Genomic DNA, 16,203 nt, shown 5'->3' on the forward strand with positions numbered 1-16,203 from the left:
TTGGTGGTCCCTAGGGTCCTCTGTTCCTGACTGTAAGATTAACTACTTCATCCTTTTTATTATAAAACTTCTGCCTTTATTGTTGTGAGTCACAATTAGTCATGACAACAGTTACTCACTATTGAATCATACGAATCTTATCCCCATCTCCTTTCACCAGACCCATCTAGACAAGATGAAAACTATTCAGTGGGGATTCTACTTTGCCCCACACACTCTGAAACTAAGCTACATCTTGAAAACGTGTAAGCCAGTCACTTCGTGCCTTCATAGCTCCCCCCACACCATTTTAGGTAGCCAATGTTTAAATTTCCTATGTCCCTATCAACTCTGTATAAAGAGGAAACAGGATTCACACTTGATGTGAAGACTCCTTCCGTTTCAGTTGGTATGTGGAGCTACTACATCCATAAGTATAGGTCAAGTTCATCAAATTATAGCAATTTACACTTGTTTCCTTTGCCACTTTTTTTTTTTTAATGTTCCTCTAGTCAGGTTCTGATCATCAAGACATTGAAGCTAGGTCAAATGGGTACTATCTACAAGTTCAGGCAGGCATTCTTATGCGTCTCCCCTCACTTCATATTAGCTGGATGCTTCACTCTCAGCTCTAGCCCTCTGTGGCTATGTTCTTGTCCATGGGCTCAGGAGTCCCCAGTTCTCACCACACTTTGGACCAACCAGCCCTTCCTCTTCTCTCTCATCCTCAGGTCAATGGGAGTCTAAGGGAGTCTATGGAACAAGGCTGAACTCAGCCCTTATCTTCACTGGGGCCTTTCCCCCTCTTCCATTCACCAGTAGACCAACGTGGTCGACAGCAAGCTTACATGCCTGCTCATGTGTTCCCTTTGAGTTTCAGTCTTGGAGGGGGATTTTGTCCTGAAGGGACTTAATTGCTTGCCTTGATGGCTCCCCAACGAACAACTTGGTTGTTCTTGTAGTAGCAAATCAGACCACCATTTTTGTTTTGCATATTTCCAGCTGCTGCTTCTTTCAAGAAGTATCTTCTGTTACTCTAGCTACTCCCAGGCTGGTCTGCTTGTCCTTTCAAGTGGGAATGTCCTATCTCAGAAGGTGCTGGATAGGGCTCAGGATTCCACCTAAGGTCCTATATTCTGTAAAGGCTTTGCATGAGGCCTATTTCACTGGGCAAGTTTTATAACCCCTTTTAGGTATTCCAATCAGTTATAGGCTGAAGACGGGCTTACAAATTTTCTGTAATCATGTTTCCTGATGTTCCTTTCTATCCCACTCAAGTGTCTACTTTACAACAGTAGGCAAGGGAAACCAATATTCATAAGACAGTCAAGCACCTTAACATTATTTCCTCTCTTTTCCCCATTCAGACTACACTAGAGTATTTGCTTTTAAGAAAGGAACCCTGGCACTCTCAGGCACTGAGGAAAGATTGACCCTTGGCAAATGTCCTTCCAAGAAGGTCATTTGGCAGCATGTTCTCAAAAGCCAAATCCAATTTTTAAATTCACCTTTTTAAAAAATCATGGATTGTCGGTGTTTACTGGGTACTGTGTTTCTATTTGGGGTGATGAGAAAGTTTTGGAATTAAATGATGATGGCTGTATAACATGGTGTATGTAATTAATGTCACTAAATTGTCCACTTAAAAACAGTTGCAATGGCAAATTTTGTGTTACATATCTTTTACCAAAATTTAATTTAAAAAAAAGTGGTGAAAATAAAAAATGATCTAAAGACATTTGTAGTTTTTATAGATTATATGTTATGTATTTTTATGTTTGCTACATTAGACACAGCCTTAAACTACAATGTCCTTGTTACCTAATAGAGTTCTGGAAAGCTGTCCAATCTTCCTGAAAAAGGGAGCTGGTAGGAATATCGTCCAGCTTGCATTTCTTTCGTATTGACTGGAGAGTATTGGTGAAATCCGACACATACCTATGGAGAAAGAAAGGAAAAAAGAGCAATGATGTCACCACAAATCCTCAAATCTAAACGCACCTGGAATTATATATCTTTGGGCAAATTGCTAAAAACCTTGTTAAGTGTCTTCAGAGGCTCTTTTGGAGATGTGAAGCTACTTAGAAACCAGATTTTTCTGGTGAGATTGCCTCTTTTCCTAGGCACAGCAGCTTTTGGGAGATGCTCAAGATGAAAAGGAAGGGAAGCCACTATGTCAACTCTAGTGACTGGAAAGGTGGAGGGGACGCTAGTAAATTAGCCCTCGTCCTAATAAATGCAGATCTCTGGAAGCTGGCTCAGAGTGATTTTAAAACATCACAGCCTCACAACACTACACAATTGTCACCCGGGATCCCAGACAGTAGCTTAGTGATATTCATGGTACTTTTGCAGCAGTTTCGCCCCCTGGATTCAGATTAAATAGCCCAGTTCCATGGCAGGCAAGGACCCAACTTTAATGGCACATGGGCATGAACCTGGATTCAAAGTCAGATAACCCTCCCTCCCCCGGGCCGTGATGGTTGTTCATCGCCCACCATATACTTCTCCGTCATAGCACCTAACATGCTTCAGTTAATGTGTTTCTTTGATGTTGAGCAGATAGTAAGCTTGGGGGCCAACAGGACTGTGTGTATGTAGCTAACAATGTCATCCCTAGGACTTAGCACAGGCCTAGGCATTAAGCAGACACCTGGAAACAGTTCCTAAATAAATGGGCTAATCAAGTCACTCTTTTTAAAGTGGTGGTGTTGTTAAGTGTCGCCGAATCGGTTCGGAGCCATAGCATCCCTGTATAGGGTTTCCGAGGAGCAGCTGGTGAGCTTGAACTGCCGACCTGGGGGTTCAAACTGACCCTGCAGTGCAGCACATTAACCCGCAGTAGCTTTCATCTCACTTTTGTCCCAGTTCTCTCTCACAATAGACATTTTCAAATGGCCACCCCATGAGAAAAGAGCCCTAGTGGTACAGTGCTTAACTACTCCACTGCCAATGGGAAGGTCGCTGGTTTGAACCCACAAGCTGCTCTGTGGGAGAAAGACGTGACTGTATGCTTCCACAGAAAGTACAGCCTAGGACCCCTAGGAAATCCTGCGGGGCTGTGGGGCTCCAGCCTATAGGGTTGCTATGAGTGAGCATTAAAAGCATTTGGTTTGGTTGTTTGGGACCATATGAGAGTCACATGACGTGCTCACATTTAATATTCTCAACCACTATGGGAAGGAGTTCCATGCCTGTTTACTCAAAGAAAAATCACCAAGGCTCAGAGAGGAGCTCTCTCCTGCCCCAGATCCAAAGTAGTAAGTGGCAGAGTCAGCATGTCAGCCTGGGCTGGCCCACCTCTAGAAAACACTGTCCCATCGTCACTTTCCAGCCGGTCATTCTCTAACTACATGGTCAGCTTCGATATCCTACAGTTCACGCTTCCACCCCATTGCGAGTTAGGTCAGTCTGCTTCTGCTCCATCCTCCCTATCCTAACTTCCTTAACACCCTTCCCCTACCTCCTTCACTACTGAACAATGGCCCATTTCAACCCTGCTCAAGTTAGCTTACACAGTCCTGCGGCAGAGCTGTAGGATGAACTCTGAACTGCTAACTGCAAGGCTGCAAGTTCAAAACCACCAGCCACTCCTCAGAAACCTTACACAGGGTCATTATGAGTCGGACCTGACTCGACAGTACTTAATAGCAACGAAAAGTTAGCCTGAAAACCTTCCTTTCTTAGAAGAGTCTTGTTTTCATCATATATCTTTTTGTATAGTTGAATTTTTAACATAGACCTGAGTTATGTTTAAAAATGAAGTATCAAAATAACCATAAAAAAAGTATATTGATACATGCTACAATACTGATGGAGTTTGAAGACAGTATGCTGAGTGGTGTAAGTCAATCACAAAAGGACAAATACTGTGTGGCCTCACTTATAGAGAAACACAAGAACATACAAATGTGCAGATCACAATTTCTTAGCGGTAGCAGGGGAGGGAAGGAAATTAAAACTGGAGTACTGCGTTTGGTTTATGGTAATGGAAAAATGGCATTATGGACTATGGACAGACTACCAACATTGCTGCCCTAAAAGAACCTTCAAACCTTAAACCAAAAATATCTCCAAAATCAAACAATGTTGTTGCTAGGTGCTACTGAGTCGGTACCAACTAATAGCAGCCCTATGCACAAGAATGAAACACTGCCCAGTCCTACGCCAACTTCACAACTGTCGCTAAGCCTGAGACCACTGCTGCTGCCACTGTGCCAGTCGATCTCATTGGGGGGTCTTCCTCTTTTTCTCCAACCCTCCACTTTCCAAACATGATATCCTTCTCCAGGGACTGGTCCCTCCTAATAATGTGCCTAAAGTATAAGAGACGAAGTCTGGCCATCCTGGCTTCCAAGGAGCACTCTTGCTGTACTTCTTCCAATATAGATTGGATTGTTGTTTGGGGCAGTCCATGGTACTTGCAATATTCTCCTCCAATACTGTAACTCAAATACATTAATTCTTCTACTGTCTTCCTTATTCACTGTACAACTTTCACATGCATATGGGGTGACTGAAAACACCAGGGCTTGGGTCAGGTGCACCTGAGTCCTCAAACGGACATCTACTCTTGAAAACTTTAAAGAGGTCTTGTGTAGCACATCTGCAATACGTTGTTTGATTTCTTGACTGCTGTTTCCATGAGTGTTGATTATGTCTTTGACAACTTCAATTTTTCTCCATTCATCATGATCTTATTTATTGGTCCAGTGGTGAGGATTTCTGTTTTCTTTACAATGAGGTGCAATCCATATTGAAGGCTGTGGTATTTGATCTTCATCAGTAAGTACTTCCTCTTTGCTTTCAGCAAGCAAAGTTGTATCATCTGTTTATCACAGGTTATTAATGAGTCTCCAATCCTGATGCCACGTTGTTCTTCATATAACCCAGTTTCTTGGATTATTTGCTCAGCTACAGATTGAATAAGTACGGGGAAAGAATAAAACTCTGGCATAGGCCTTCCCTGATTTTGAACCATTCAGTGTTTCCTTGTTCTGTTTGAACTACTACCTCTTCGTCTACATACAGGTTCCTCAAGAGCACAATTAAATAAGTGTTCCAGAATACTCATTCTTCACAATGTTACCCATAATCTGTCATGATCAACATAGTCAAAAGCCTTTGTGTAGTCAATAAAGCACAGATAATTATCTTTCTGGTATTCTCTGCTTTCAGCCAAGATACATCTGATGTCAGCAATGATAGCCTTCACTCCACATCATCTTCTGAATCTACCTTGAATTTCTGGCAGGTGTCTATTGATGTACTGATGTAAATGTTTTTAAATTCTCTTCAGGAAAATTTTACTTTCATGTGATATTAATGATATTTTTTGATGAATTCTGCATTCCGTTGGGTCACCTCTTTTTGGAATGGGCATGAATATGGACGGCTTTCAATCAGTTGGTTGACCCAGTAGCTGTCTTCTTCCAAATCTGTTGGCAGAGATGAGTAAGCACGTCCGGTGCTGCATCCGTTTGGTGAAAATTTTCAATTCCTGGAGCCTTTTTTTTTCCACCAATGCCTTCAGGACAGCTGTGGCTTCTTCCTTCAATACCACTAGTTTTTGATCATCTGTTATCTTTTGAAATGGTTGAAAATCGACTATTTCTTTTCCGTACAGTGGCTCTGTGTAAAGCTACCATCTTCTTTTGATGCATTCTGCATCACCCAATATTTTGCCCAATATTTCAAGTCGAAGCTGGAAAATTTCCTTTAGTTCTTTAGTTCTTTCAGCTCTTTGCACATTTCATTACAATATTTGACTTTGTCTTCTCAAGCTGCCCTTTGAAATTTTCTGTTCAACACTTTTACTTCATTTCTTACATTCGCTTTAGCATCTCTATGGTGGAGAACAAATTTCAGAGTATTCTCTGTCATCCATTTTGGTCTTTTCTTTCTTTCCTCTTTTTTTAAGTAATCTTGGACTTTCTTCCTATATGATGTTCTTGATGTCATCCCACATTTCTAGTATCTGGTCAACAGTGTCTGATGCATTAAGTGTGTCCTTGAGATGGTCTCTGAATTTAGGTGTGATTATGTTCAAGGTCATATTTTGGCTCTTGTGGACTTAGTTTAATTTTCTTCAGCTTCAGCTATGAGCAATTGGCCTGGCCTTATTTTGGCTGATGATACGGAGTTTTTCCATTGTTTCTTTTCACAGATGTAGTCAATTTGATTTCTGCATATTCCATCAGGTGAGGTACATGTGTATAATCACCTCTTACATTGCTTAAAAAAAGGTATTTGGTCTTGTAAAATTCTATCATGCAATCTCCCGCATCATTTCTATTGCCAAGCCTATATTTTCCAACTACTGATTCTTCCTCTGTTTTCAGCCTTCACATTCACTCGTCAATAATTATCAATACATCTCGATTGCATAGTTGACCAATTTCACACTGAAGAACTTGGTAGAATTCTTCAATTTCAGCATCACTAGCTTTAGTGATTGGTGTATAAATTTGAATAATAGTGGTGAATAATAGTGATATTAACTGGCCTTCATTGCAGGCCTATGAATATTATCCTATCACAGACAGCACTATATACTTCTGTAATTTGAAATGGGTTGTTTGGGGGGTTTTTTGGACAATAAATGTAATGCCATTCTTCTTGATTTTGTCAATCCCAGCATAGTGAACCAGATGATTTTGTGATTTAAAATGTTGTTGTTGTTATTAAATGCCATTGAATAGATTCTGACCCATAGCGATCCTGTATAGGGTTTCCAAGGTGCAGGTGGTGAGTTTGAACCACCAACCTTATGGTTCAAACCTTTGCAGTCCAGCGCATTAACCCACAGCGCCACACCAGGGCTCAAAATGGCCAACACCAATTCATTTCAGCTCACCAATGCCTAGGATATTGATCTTTACGTGTTGCAGTTCCATTTTGATAACTTCCTACTTTTCTAGATTCATACTTCATACAGTCCATGTTCTGCTTATTAATGAACACTTATAGCTATCTGAAAGTTGTATTCTATTCGGGTCATCCTGCTCAACTCTTCTTTAAGGAGGCCACTCTTCCCCAGTCATATTTTGAGTGTCTTTCAACCTGAGGGGCTCAACTTCTGGCACTATATGTGACAATCTCCTGCTGCTATCCATAAAGTTTTCAGTGGCTGAACATTCAGCAGCAGTCTGCCTCTCCTAGTCTGTCTTAGTCTGGAAGCTCAGCTGAAACCTGTCCACCATGGGTGACTCTGATGGTATTTAAAATACCAATGGCGTGGCTTCCAGCATCACAGCAACATGCAAGCCACCACAGTATGACAAACTCACAGACGAGTGGTAGAAGGAACAGTATAAGTTCAATTCCTCATCTTTTAGAACACAGTCAAGAGATAATGTTTAAAGTTGATTTTAAAATCTTGTTCAGAGTTTGGAGTGAAGGATTAGAAGACTAAACCAGAAGTGCTCAAAACTGATTACTTCTGAGGAATGGGTGTAAGTGCACAAGCGGGGTGGGAGATGGTTCCTTTTTTATATCTTTTTGTATTTTTACAAATTTTTATAACTTTATAACAAAATATCTAGATCTACAAAATAAAAATGATTTCTACCTACAGAAGTCTGGCTGGTGGAGATATTTGGATTTGGTTAGCTTTGTTGCTGATGTTTCTTTCTATGGGAACACGTCTGGGCTCATGTGGATACACAGCCGTCTGTGAGTCATCCAGTTCTTGCTGGCCACACCTCTTCTTGGGAAGTGCTGTCACCACAGACTTCTGTGAGTAAGTGATAGAGAGCATTGAGGTGACAGGTCTTAGGGACCCTCAGGGATCACAGGGCTCTTAGTGTTTCTGGAATGACAAAGCACCCTAAACTTAACACAGCAAATGAGTAGTTAGTTCAGTAAAAGAAGTTTCTCAAGACTCAGGACAACTTCCTTTTAGAACAGGCTATGAAGGGAAGGTATCTTTGAGAGCGTCAGAATGGATACCTCTCCATTCACTGGAGAGTGCAGCATGCAGTCTTATGAAGGCTTTTACACCTCAATTACACCGGCCAGGGAATCTGCTCTCACAGATGCTAGCTTACTTGCTTGATTTCCTCCCTAGTCCTGGGTTAATGCGCTGGACTGCAAAGTCAATTTGAACCGCAAGGCAGTGGTTCAAGCACACCAGTCGCACTTCAGAAACCTTATACAGGGTTGCTATGGGTTGAAACGGACTCAACATCACTTAAAAACAGCAACAACAAAACCTACTTTTGGAGTCCTGGTGTGATGCCCCAGGATAAGCACTCAACCTCAAGGTCGGTTTGAACCACAAGACTGGCGGTTCAAACTCACCAGCTGTTCTTCAGAAACCCTGAGAATGCCAGAAAGAAGTTTCACCTGTGCTTTACTGACTACACAAAGACCTTCAATTGTGTGGATCATAACAAGCTATGGACAACATTGTGAAGTCTGAGTATTCTGGAACCCTTAATTGTGCTCATGTACATAGACCAAGAGGCAGTTGTTCGGACAGAACACGGGGACACTGAATGGTTTAATATTAGGAAAAGTGTGCGACAGGGTTATATAATTTTACCATACTCATTCAACCTGTATACTGAGCAAATATTCCAAGAATCTGGGTTATATGAAGAAAAAATGTGGCATCAGGATTGGAGGAAGACTCATTAACAACCTGCGATATGCAGATGATACAACCTGAAAGTGAAGAGGACTTAAAATACTGATGAAGATCCAAGACCATAGTCTTTGGTATGGATTGCATCTCAATGTAAGGAAAACAAAAATCCTTACCACTGGACTAATAAACAACATTCTTATCCATGGAGAAAAGATTGAAGTTGTCAAGAACTTCATTCTTTTTGGATCAACTATCAACACTCATGGAAACAGCAGTTAAGAAATCAAACGACGTATTGCATTAAGCAAATCTGCTGCACAAGACCTTTTTAAAGTGTTGAAGAGTAAAGACGTCAGCTTGAGGACTAAGGTGTGCCTGACCCAAGCCATGGTATTTTCAATAACCTCATATGCATGTGAAAGCTGGACAGTGAATAAGGAAGACCGTAGAAAAATTGATGCATTTGAATTATGGTGTTGGAGGAGAATATTGAAAGTGCCATGGGCTGCCAAAAGAACAAAGATCTGTGTTGGAAGAAGTGCAGCCAGAGTGCTCCTTGGAGGCCAGGATGGCCAGACTTCATCTCTCATACTTCGGACATATTGTCAGGAGGGACCAGTTACTAGAGAAGGATATCATGTTTGGTAAGGTGGAGGGTCAGAGAAAAAGAGGAAGACCCCCAGCGAGATGGATTGGCAAAGTGGCAGCATGAATGGGCTCAAGCGTGGCAACAATAGTGAGGTTACTCCAGGACCGGGCAGTGTTTCGTTCTGTTGTGCATAGGGTCGCTATGAGTCAGTACTGACTTGATGGCACCTAACAACAACAACATGAGTCAGAACCGACTCGACAGCACTTAATAACTACAAAACTACTTTTGGAGTTCTGGTCTGGCACTGTAGGATAAGCACTGGACTGAAAGGTCAGGTTGAGCACAGGCTGGCAGTTCAAACTCCCCAAATCCAATACTTCTCCATCTCCTTGAAGATAAGCACTGCTTTGAATTTATGATCTAACTTTCAACATCAGAGGTCGGCACACTTTTTCAGTAAAGGGCCAGAGAGTAAATAAGAGAATGAGTCAAACAGTTTTACCAGTTGGATTCCAGTTCTTACATTCCTGGGTTTATTCCAAACAAAATGTGTGTCTGTCTCTAGAATCAGTGAATGACTGCAGACACATTCTCTCCAATAAAACACCTTGTCTTAGTCTCTGTTTTTGTTGTTGTTGTTAAGTGCCGCTAAGTCGATTCCAACCCACAGCGGCCCTGTACAGGATTTCCAAGGAACAGCTGTCTCTTTAGGGTACCTTCAAATAAACAGGGCCAACTAGAATAGCGGCTTCTGAGGGGATCTTCTGGGCCAGTTAAATTCAAGGCAGAGAGGTCAATTCAGATTATGGTGACTGGCTCTAGTTGGGTGATCTTGATAGATTCTTTCAAAGGACACAGGACAATCATGGGGCTGATTATGACAAAGTGTAAAGGAAAGCTGTACTGAGGAATTATTTTCCATCACAACAATGTGTCTGCTCACTCTGGGTAGCAAGGGCTGTTCTGTAAGAATTCATTGAAAAACCTTGACCCCATCCACACTTCATCCTTGACCTTGCCCTTTCAGACTTCTTTTTGCTCCTCAAACTCAAACAGCATTGAAAACAAATATGACTTGTATCCCTCAAGGATGCCCAAACTGCTGGTTTGATGTGGTGTCTATCAAAGAGGGTAGAACTCTTCAGGGAATGGTTAGCAAGAGAAATAGCACCTTCAGAACAGTAGAGATCCAGATGGAGGCCATGTTGAGAAATAACAGCTTTCCATTTGGGCGTTTGTGTTGATAAAGGTTTCTATGATTTTGTAGCATTGTTTTCGGATTTACCCTTGTGTTTTAGCTTATGAGTTACACGGTCTATGTCATAACTATTCACCTCTGCTTTCAAATTGCCAATGACTGGGCATCTGTTGTTGTTGTTAAGTACAGTGGAGTCAGTTCTGACTCATAGTGATCCTGCATGCTGCTAACCACAAGGTCAGCAGTTTGAATCCCCCAGCCAGCCTTCTGCTCCCGTACAGCTTTACAGCTCGGAAGCCCTATGCAGGCTCACTCTGAGTAGGAACCAAGTCAATGAGCACCTACAACAACCATGTTCTATCGGAATATATAATGCATTAAAAATAAAGAGAAAAAAATAAATAAATAAAAATAAAGAGAAACGTAGAGCAGGGGCCACCACGCATGTTTTTATAAATAGTTTCACTGTCACCCAGCCACAGCCATTTGCTTATATATTAGGTATGCCGATTTTACCATATCAACGCATGTGACCCACAAAGCCTAAAATATTGACTCTCCGGCCCTTTGCAGAGAAGATTTGCTGAATTCTGACACTGAAACTATAAGCTAGTTTTCTGTACGTCCTTTTTATACAATCGGTTCAAAAAAACATGAAACCCACTGCCATCAACTCAAATCCAACTCAGAGTCCAATTGGCCCCGTATGTTTCCAAGGTTGTCAATCTTGATAGAACCAAACGGCCACACATTTGTCTCCTGTGGGGTGGCTGTGGGGTTGAACTGCTGCCATTTTGGTTCCTGAGCGCTTAGCTGCTATACCACCAGGCTCCTTCTTTAAAGTTATTCTATAACTTGTTGTTTTCACTCAACAGCATGTTTTTGAGGTTTATTCCTATTGATATGGGTATATCTACTCAATACTAATGGGGGTGGTGGTGGCTCTGTACGATAAGCACTGGACTGCAGAAAGTCAGCGGTTCGAGCCCACTAGTTGCTCCATGTTGCGAGCCCACTTTTTACTTCCCCAAAGATTTGCAGCCTTGGAAACTCTACACAGGGTTTGAGTCAGAACCAGCTCAACGGCACTTAACAACAAAAACAAAATCAGTATCAATACTACTAGTGCATACGGTTCCTTCATAAGAATACACCACATCTTATTTGTTGTTGTTAAGTGCCATCGAGGTGTTTCGGACTCACAGCGATCCTGTATAGGGTTTCTGAGGTGGGTTTGAACTACAGACCTTACGGTCCACTTATTTAGAGACCGTCTCATTACAAAAAGTGCTGGAATGAACACCCCTGAGACCCCTGAGAAGGCCATGTTGGTTCAGGTGCCAGCATTTCTCTAGGGTTCAGACGGCACACAGATCCATACATTGCTAATTGGACAGATACTGCCATACACCTCCAATGAGCCTGGCCCTGTCCCATTCCCCGCAGCCTTACTTGGCAAAGAGAGACTTCAGGGCTGTCAGCAGGCCACAAGTCCCCAAACCATTGGTGAAGCTGACGCATCTGTCAATGGCTGAGGATGCCAGACCAAAGAGCTTGCTCACAGAATGGCTCAACTCTTGGACGCAGTCGATCACTTCCCCGTGTTCCTGGTCAGCAAACACAGACAAACAAAAGTCACATCAGACGAGCGAACTTCTGAATAGAAACATCAAGCCAGGACAAGACCGCTGAACTCCTATGATGCAAACTCGCTTACTGACGATATCAGACACACTGACCTACAGTCCCAAAGTGTGACAGTTCTCAGCCTGACTCAGAGGAGGGCAGCCTGAATGGCCTGTAAGATCTGAGCTTAACTCTAGCAGAGAGCACGGTCAAATGTCTAATTCCCATTACAGTCTTCATTCCTTTCCTCTTTTTCTGTGGTTATAGTAAGATGACATCTCTCCCTTTTTGCTCTTGAAAGGATTCCAGTTCTCCCTATCAGACACTCGCAGAGAATGTAGCGCAAGGAAAATGTTTCCTTCAGAGGCCAGACTACAACTGAGGCAGTACAGACTTTCTAGGTACATCCCTAAAAAATGGAAAGAGGTAACCAACCAGTGGTAACCCTGTCAAAGCAACACTTAAAGGCCGCTTCAGCTCATGTTAGAGAACCGGAAAACAAAAGCATGTTTGAAACGGAAATGACCTCGATGTCCCCTGGTGCCCTGTGTTCCTTTCTCCCTGTGAACCTACCCTGCCAGCACTGCCCGTGAATGCTGAGCCTCTGAGCCCATGTGCAGAGCTTCCTTAAAGGACAGCCTGCTCTACTATGAAATCAGCTCAATCAGGGGAGATAATCAACTTACTTAATCAAAAGATTGAATCCTCTCTTTCTACCAGGCTTTACTGGAGGATTTACACAGAAAATTGATAGCATCTGTGTGGTTTCATTTTACATTTGGATTGCAAGAGCCCATGAAGGCATAAAGTCTACTTTTTGCATACCCAATTCCATTTTTTCATAGCTGATCCCACCCCAAGCCTTTGTCAGCCTTGGCCTCCAGCCTGGTAAACAGAGAAGGTATGTAAGCAGGCACTGGTAGGATGATGGCATTACCAAGGGCACTGCACTGATCTGGATGAGGAGGTAGCGCTCTTCCATGTCACCATACTTGAGCTGGTAAGGTTTGTACGGACCATACACAGCATCCACCAGTTCCGTCACTTTCACCAGGTTGTGCTGATCTTTAGGAAACCGGAAATGAAAAACAATAATGAACAAACACCAAACTAAGTGCTAGAAAACAAAAGAGGACAGGTAGTCTAGTGAAATATATTCTGGGGTGACTACATTTAGTTAATCTGTGTTAGGACTGAATTATGTCTTTCCAAAATAGGTGTTATAAATCCTAAACTCTATGCCTAATAGTTGGTTACGAGTCGGGCTGCAAATCTTAAGCTCAGCAGTTCGAAACTACTAGCCGTTCCGCGGAAGAAAGACGAGGCTTTCTGCTCTCGTAAAGATTTACAGCCTCAGAAACACAATACAGGGTTGCTATGAGTCGGAACCAACTCCACGGCATACCACCATCATGCCTGTGGCTATGACAGACTTTGGGAATGGGTTGTCTACGTTAGGTTCATGAGGCAGGATCAGCGTAGGAGGTATCTGGAGTCGATCTCTGTTGAGAGATTAAACAAGTGAGCAGAGCGGAGCAGAGAAGGGGTAGAGAAATGCCAAGCCACCGGGAGCAGGAGTGCAGAGACAATTACCTGCCTCCAGAGCCAATAGGATAAAAATAAAGCCTTTCCCTGGAGCCAGCAACCTGACTGCCAGCCTCGTAAACTGTAAGAAAATCAATTTCAGTTTGTGATAGGCAACCACAGCACTAGAGAGCTCAGACAATCTGCTTCTGTCTTTCATGGATGCTTCTTCAACAGTCACTTCAGTAAACCCTTTGGTGAATTTGCACTTTGTCGTCTTCATTTGCCGAAAGCACTGGTTGCACAGTGGTTACGTGTTGGGCTGGGCTGTTGACCGCAAGCTCAGCAGTTTGAATCTACCAGTCACTCCACAGGAGAAAGATGAGGCTTTCTACTCTGGTAAAGATTTACAGCCTCGCAAACCCTGCACAGGGTCGCTCTGAGTCAGAAGTGACCACTGAAGCACTACTAAAGACATGACCCCCTTTAATCAATCCTACAATCAACCACACTTAAGAAGCTCTTCAAAAGACGAGGACCAAAGTCTCAAGGGACATCGTGGTCTAATGACATCAAACAGCTCAGAAACTTCTAGTCTATCATCCTAGTTTGGTGAGTAGTAGTGTGTAGGGTCTTAAAAGTTTGTAAGCAACCAACTAAGGTCACAACTACACTCCTCACTGACTATCTTGTTGACATTTCACGTTTATGACACCAGTCAAATATCTATTATCTACTATTTTGCACACTAACGAAGTACGTCTTTCTAGAAGTTGCTGAGGTGTGAGGAATGCAAGCTGATCAACAATTCTCAGTGCTTTATAAGTGATGTGATGATATAACTGGAGTGTTGTTGTTGTTAAGAGCCGTCAAGTTGGTTCTCATTCATAGTGACCCCGTATAGGGTCTCTGAGGAGTGGCTGGTGAGTTTGAACTGCTGACTTTGTGGCTCAAACTGGTCTTTGGTCAAGTGCATTATCCTGCAGCACCAGACCAGGGCTCCTATAAGTGGATAGTTATGTAATTACGTAGTCCTCCTTCATTTTGTGATCGGTGATTATCCCTCATTCATGCATGATGTTGATGTTTATTAACAACCTGATCTTTGAACCTAACTGTAGCGTAGTGGGTTATGAGCTAGGCTGCTAACTGCAAGGTCAAGAGTTCGAATCTACAGTCTCTCTTCAGGAGAAAGATGAGGCTTTCTGGTCCTGTAAAGATTTACAGCTTCGGAAGCCCTATGTGTTGGAACCGACTCCGCGGCACACAATCACCCCGACCACCACTACATCAATAAGCAAGGAGTACATGTATTGGTCTCTCCCCACGTATACCAGAGGGTAGTGAAGGAGACCAGAGACTTGAGGGAGAAATTAGAGCAATGGCCCATGCAAACCAGAGTCTCCTCTAGCCTGAGACCAGCCAAAATCCACAGGACCCAGCCACCATCAACTGTTCTCACCAGAGACACAACAGGTGGTCCTGGTCAGAGTTGGGGAAAATGCAGGCCAAAACTCAAATTCATCAAAAGACCAGACGTACTGGACTGAGAGAGACTAGAGGAACATCCAAGACTATCACTCTTAAGATGCCCCTTTAACATGAAAATGAAGTCACTCCCAGAGATCAACTTTCAGCTGATCAGAATTGACTGGCCTCTAAAATACACAAGAACTCCATGGACACATGCTCCTTTCAGGTCAACATTTACCCAGAAGAAAAGGGGAGAAGGTAGGAGAGGCAGAACTGGAAGAATGGAAACAGGGCTGGCAGCATGGAACTGGGGAAAATGTTCACACACTGCAGAATTGTAACCAATGTCATGAACAATCTGTGTACAAATTATTAAATGGGGATCAATTTTTCTTCTTTCAGTTTTATTTTGTTGTTGTGACATCCACAACGATGCGTACACCGGTTCAACAGCTTCTGTGTGTACAATTTACTGACACAGATTACAATTGTGAGTTGTGCAATCGTTCTCACCCTGTTTTTCTGACTTGTTCCTTCCTCCCTCTTCTCCATTAACTTCAATCACTGCCTAAGTTTCTGACCTAATCTTTCAAATTGCTCTTGTCAATCCCATAGGGTGCCTAATTTGCTGTGTAAACTTTCACCTAAAATACAAAAAAATATTCAAAATAAAAGAATCTCTTCAAGAGACTAGGGCCAAGAAAGGCAAGAAGTGACTTTCAAGAGGGAACCTATTAAAAAAAAAAAAAAAAAAAAAAGAGGGAACCTAGATCCAGAGGGTGTGGAGGAAGGTAGAATTCTCTCCACTGAGTAGTATCCAATCTGTCTGGGTGGGACTGATGAAAGGGAATGCGGATAAATCTCTTGTGATACAATAGTGAATAATTCTTATCAGGACTGATTGTGAGGGTTGGAAATGTAAAGGCAGACATTTTGTAGCAAGGAGGGGAGTGATTAACTTTGCAGTCTAGGAGTGGAGGTCCTTGGGACCATCAAGGGAGAAGAGCAGAGAGCAGGACCCTACCCAGGGAAGCAGTGATGCCTAAGATGGAGCAGCTGGGGACTTTGGATCCAGAGAGGAAGAGAGGCTGTGTGCTGAAGAATTGGGGGGTGGGCGGGGCAGGCTTGGTTGGTTGATGATGCATGGAGGGGATTGTAACCATGGCAATGAAATGATATACGATAGGATGAATGTAAAACTAATGTTCTCCCATGTAAACT

At 42.7% G+C, this 16,203-nt stretch overlaps 1 protein-coding gene across 1 annotated transcript in view; it reads right to left on the reverse strand.

Annotated features, from left to right (window-relative positions):
* Positions 1 to 16,203, reverse strand: part of COG7 (component of oligomeric golgi complex 7) — a 96,277-nt gene that overhangs the window by 27,027 nt on the left and 53,047 nt on the right. Inside the window, exons 8-10 of the mRNA XM_006871996.1 lie at positions 12,923 to 13,050; positions 11,812 to 11,966; positions 1,801 to 1,917 (exon numbers count right to left, since the gene is read on the reverse strand). Of these exons, the coding sequence (XP_006872058.1) occupies positions 1,801 to 1,917; positions 11,812 to 11,966; positions 12,923 to 13,050 (400 nt within the window). The remainder of the gene's footprint in view (positions 1 to 1,800; positions 1,918 to 11,811; positions 11,967 to 12,922; positions 13,051 to 16,203) is intronic.

Source organism: Chrysochloris asiatica, unplaced genomic scaffold (genome assembly GCF_000296735.1).
Source record: "Chrysochloris asiatica unplaced genomic scaffold, ChrAsi1.0 scaffold00178, whole genome shotgun sequence".
Taxonomy (NCBI): domain Eukaryota; kingdom Metazoa; phylum Chordata; class Mammalia; order Afrosoricida; family Chrysochloridae; genus Chrysochloris; species Chrysochloris asiatica.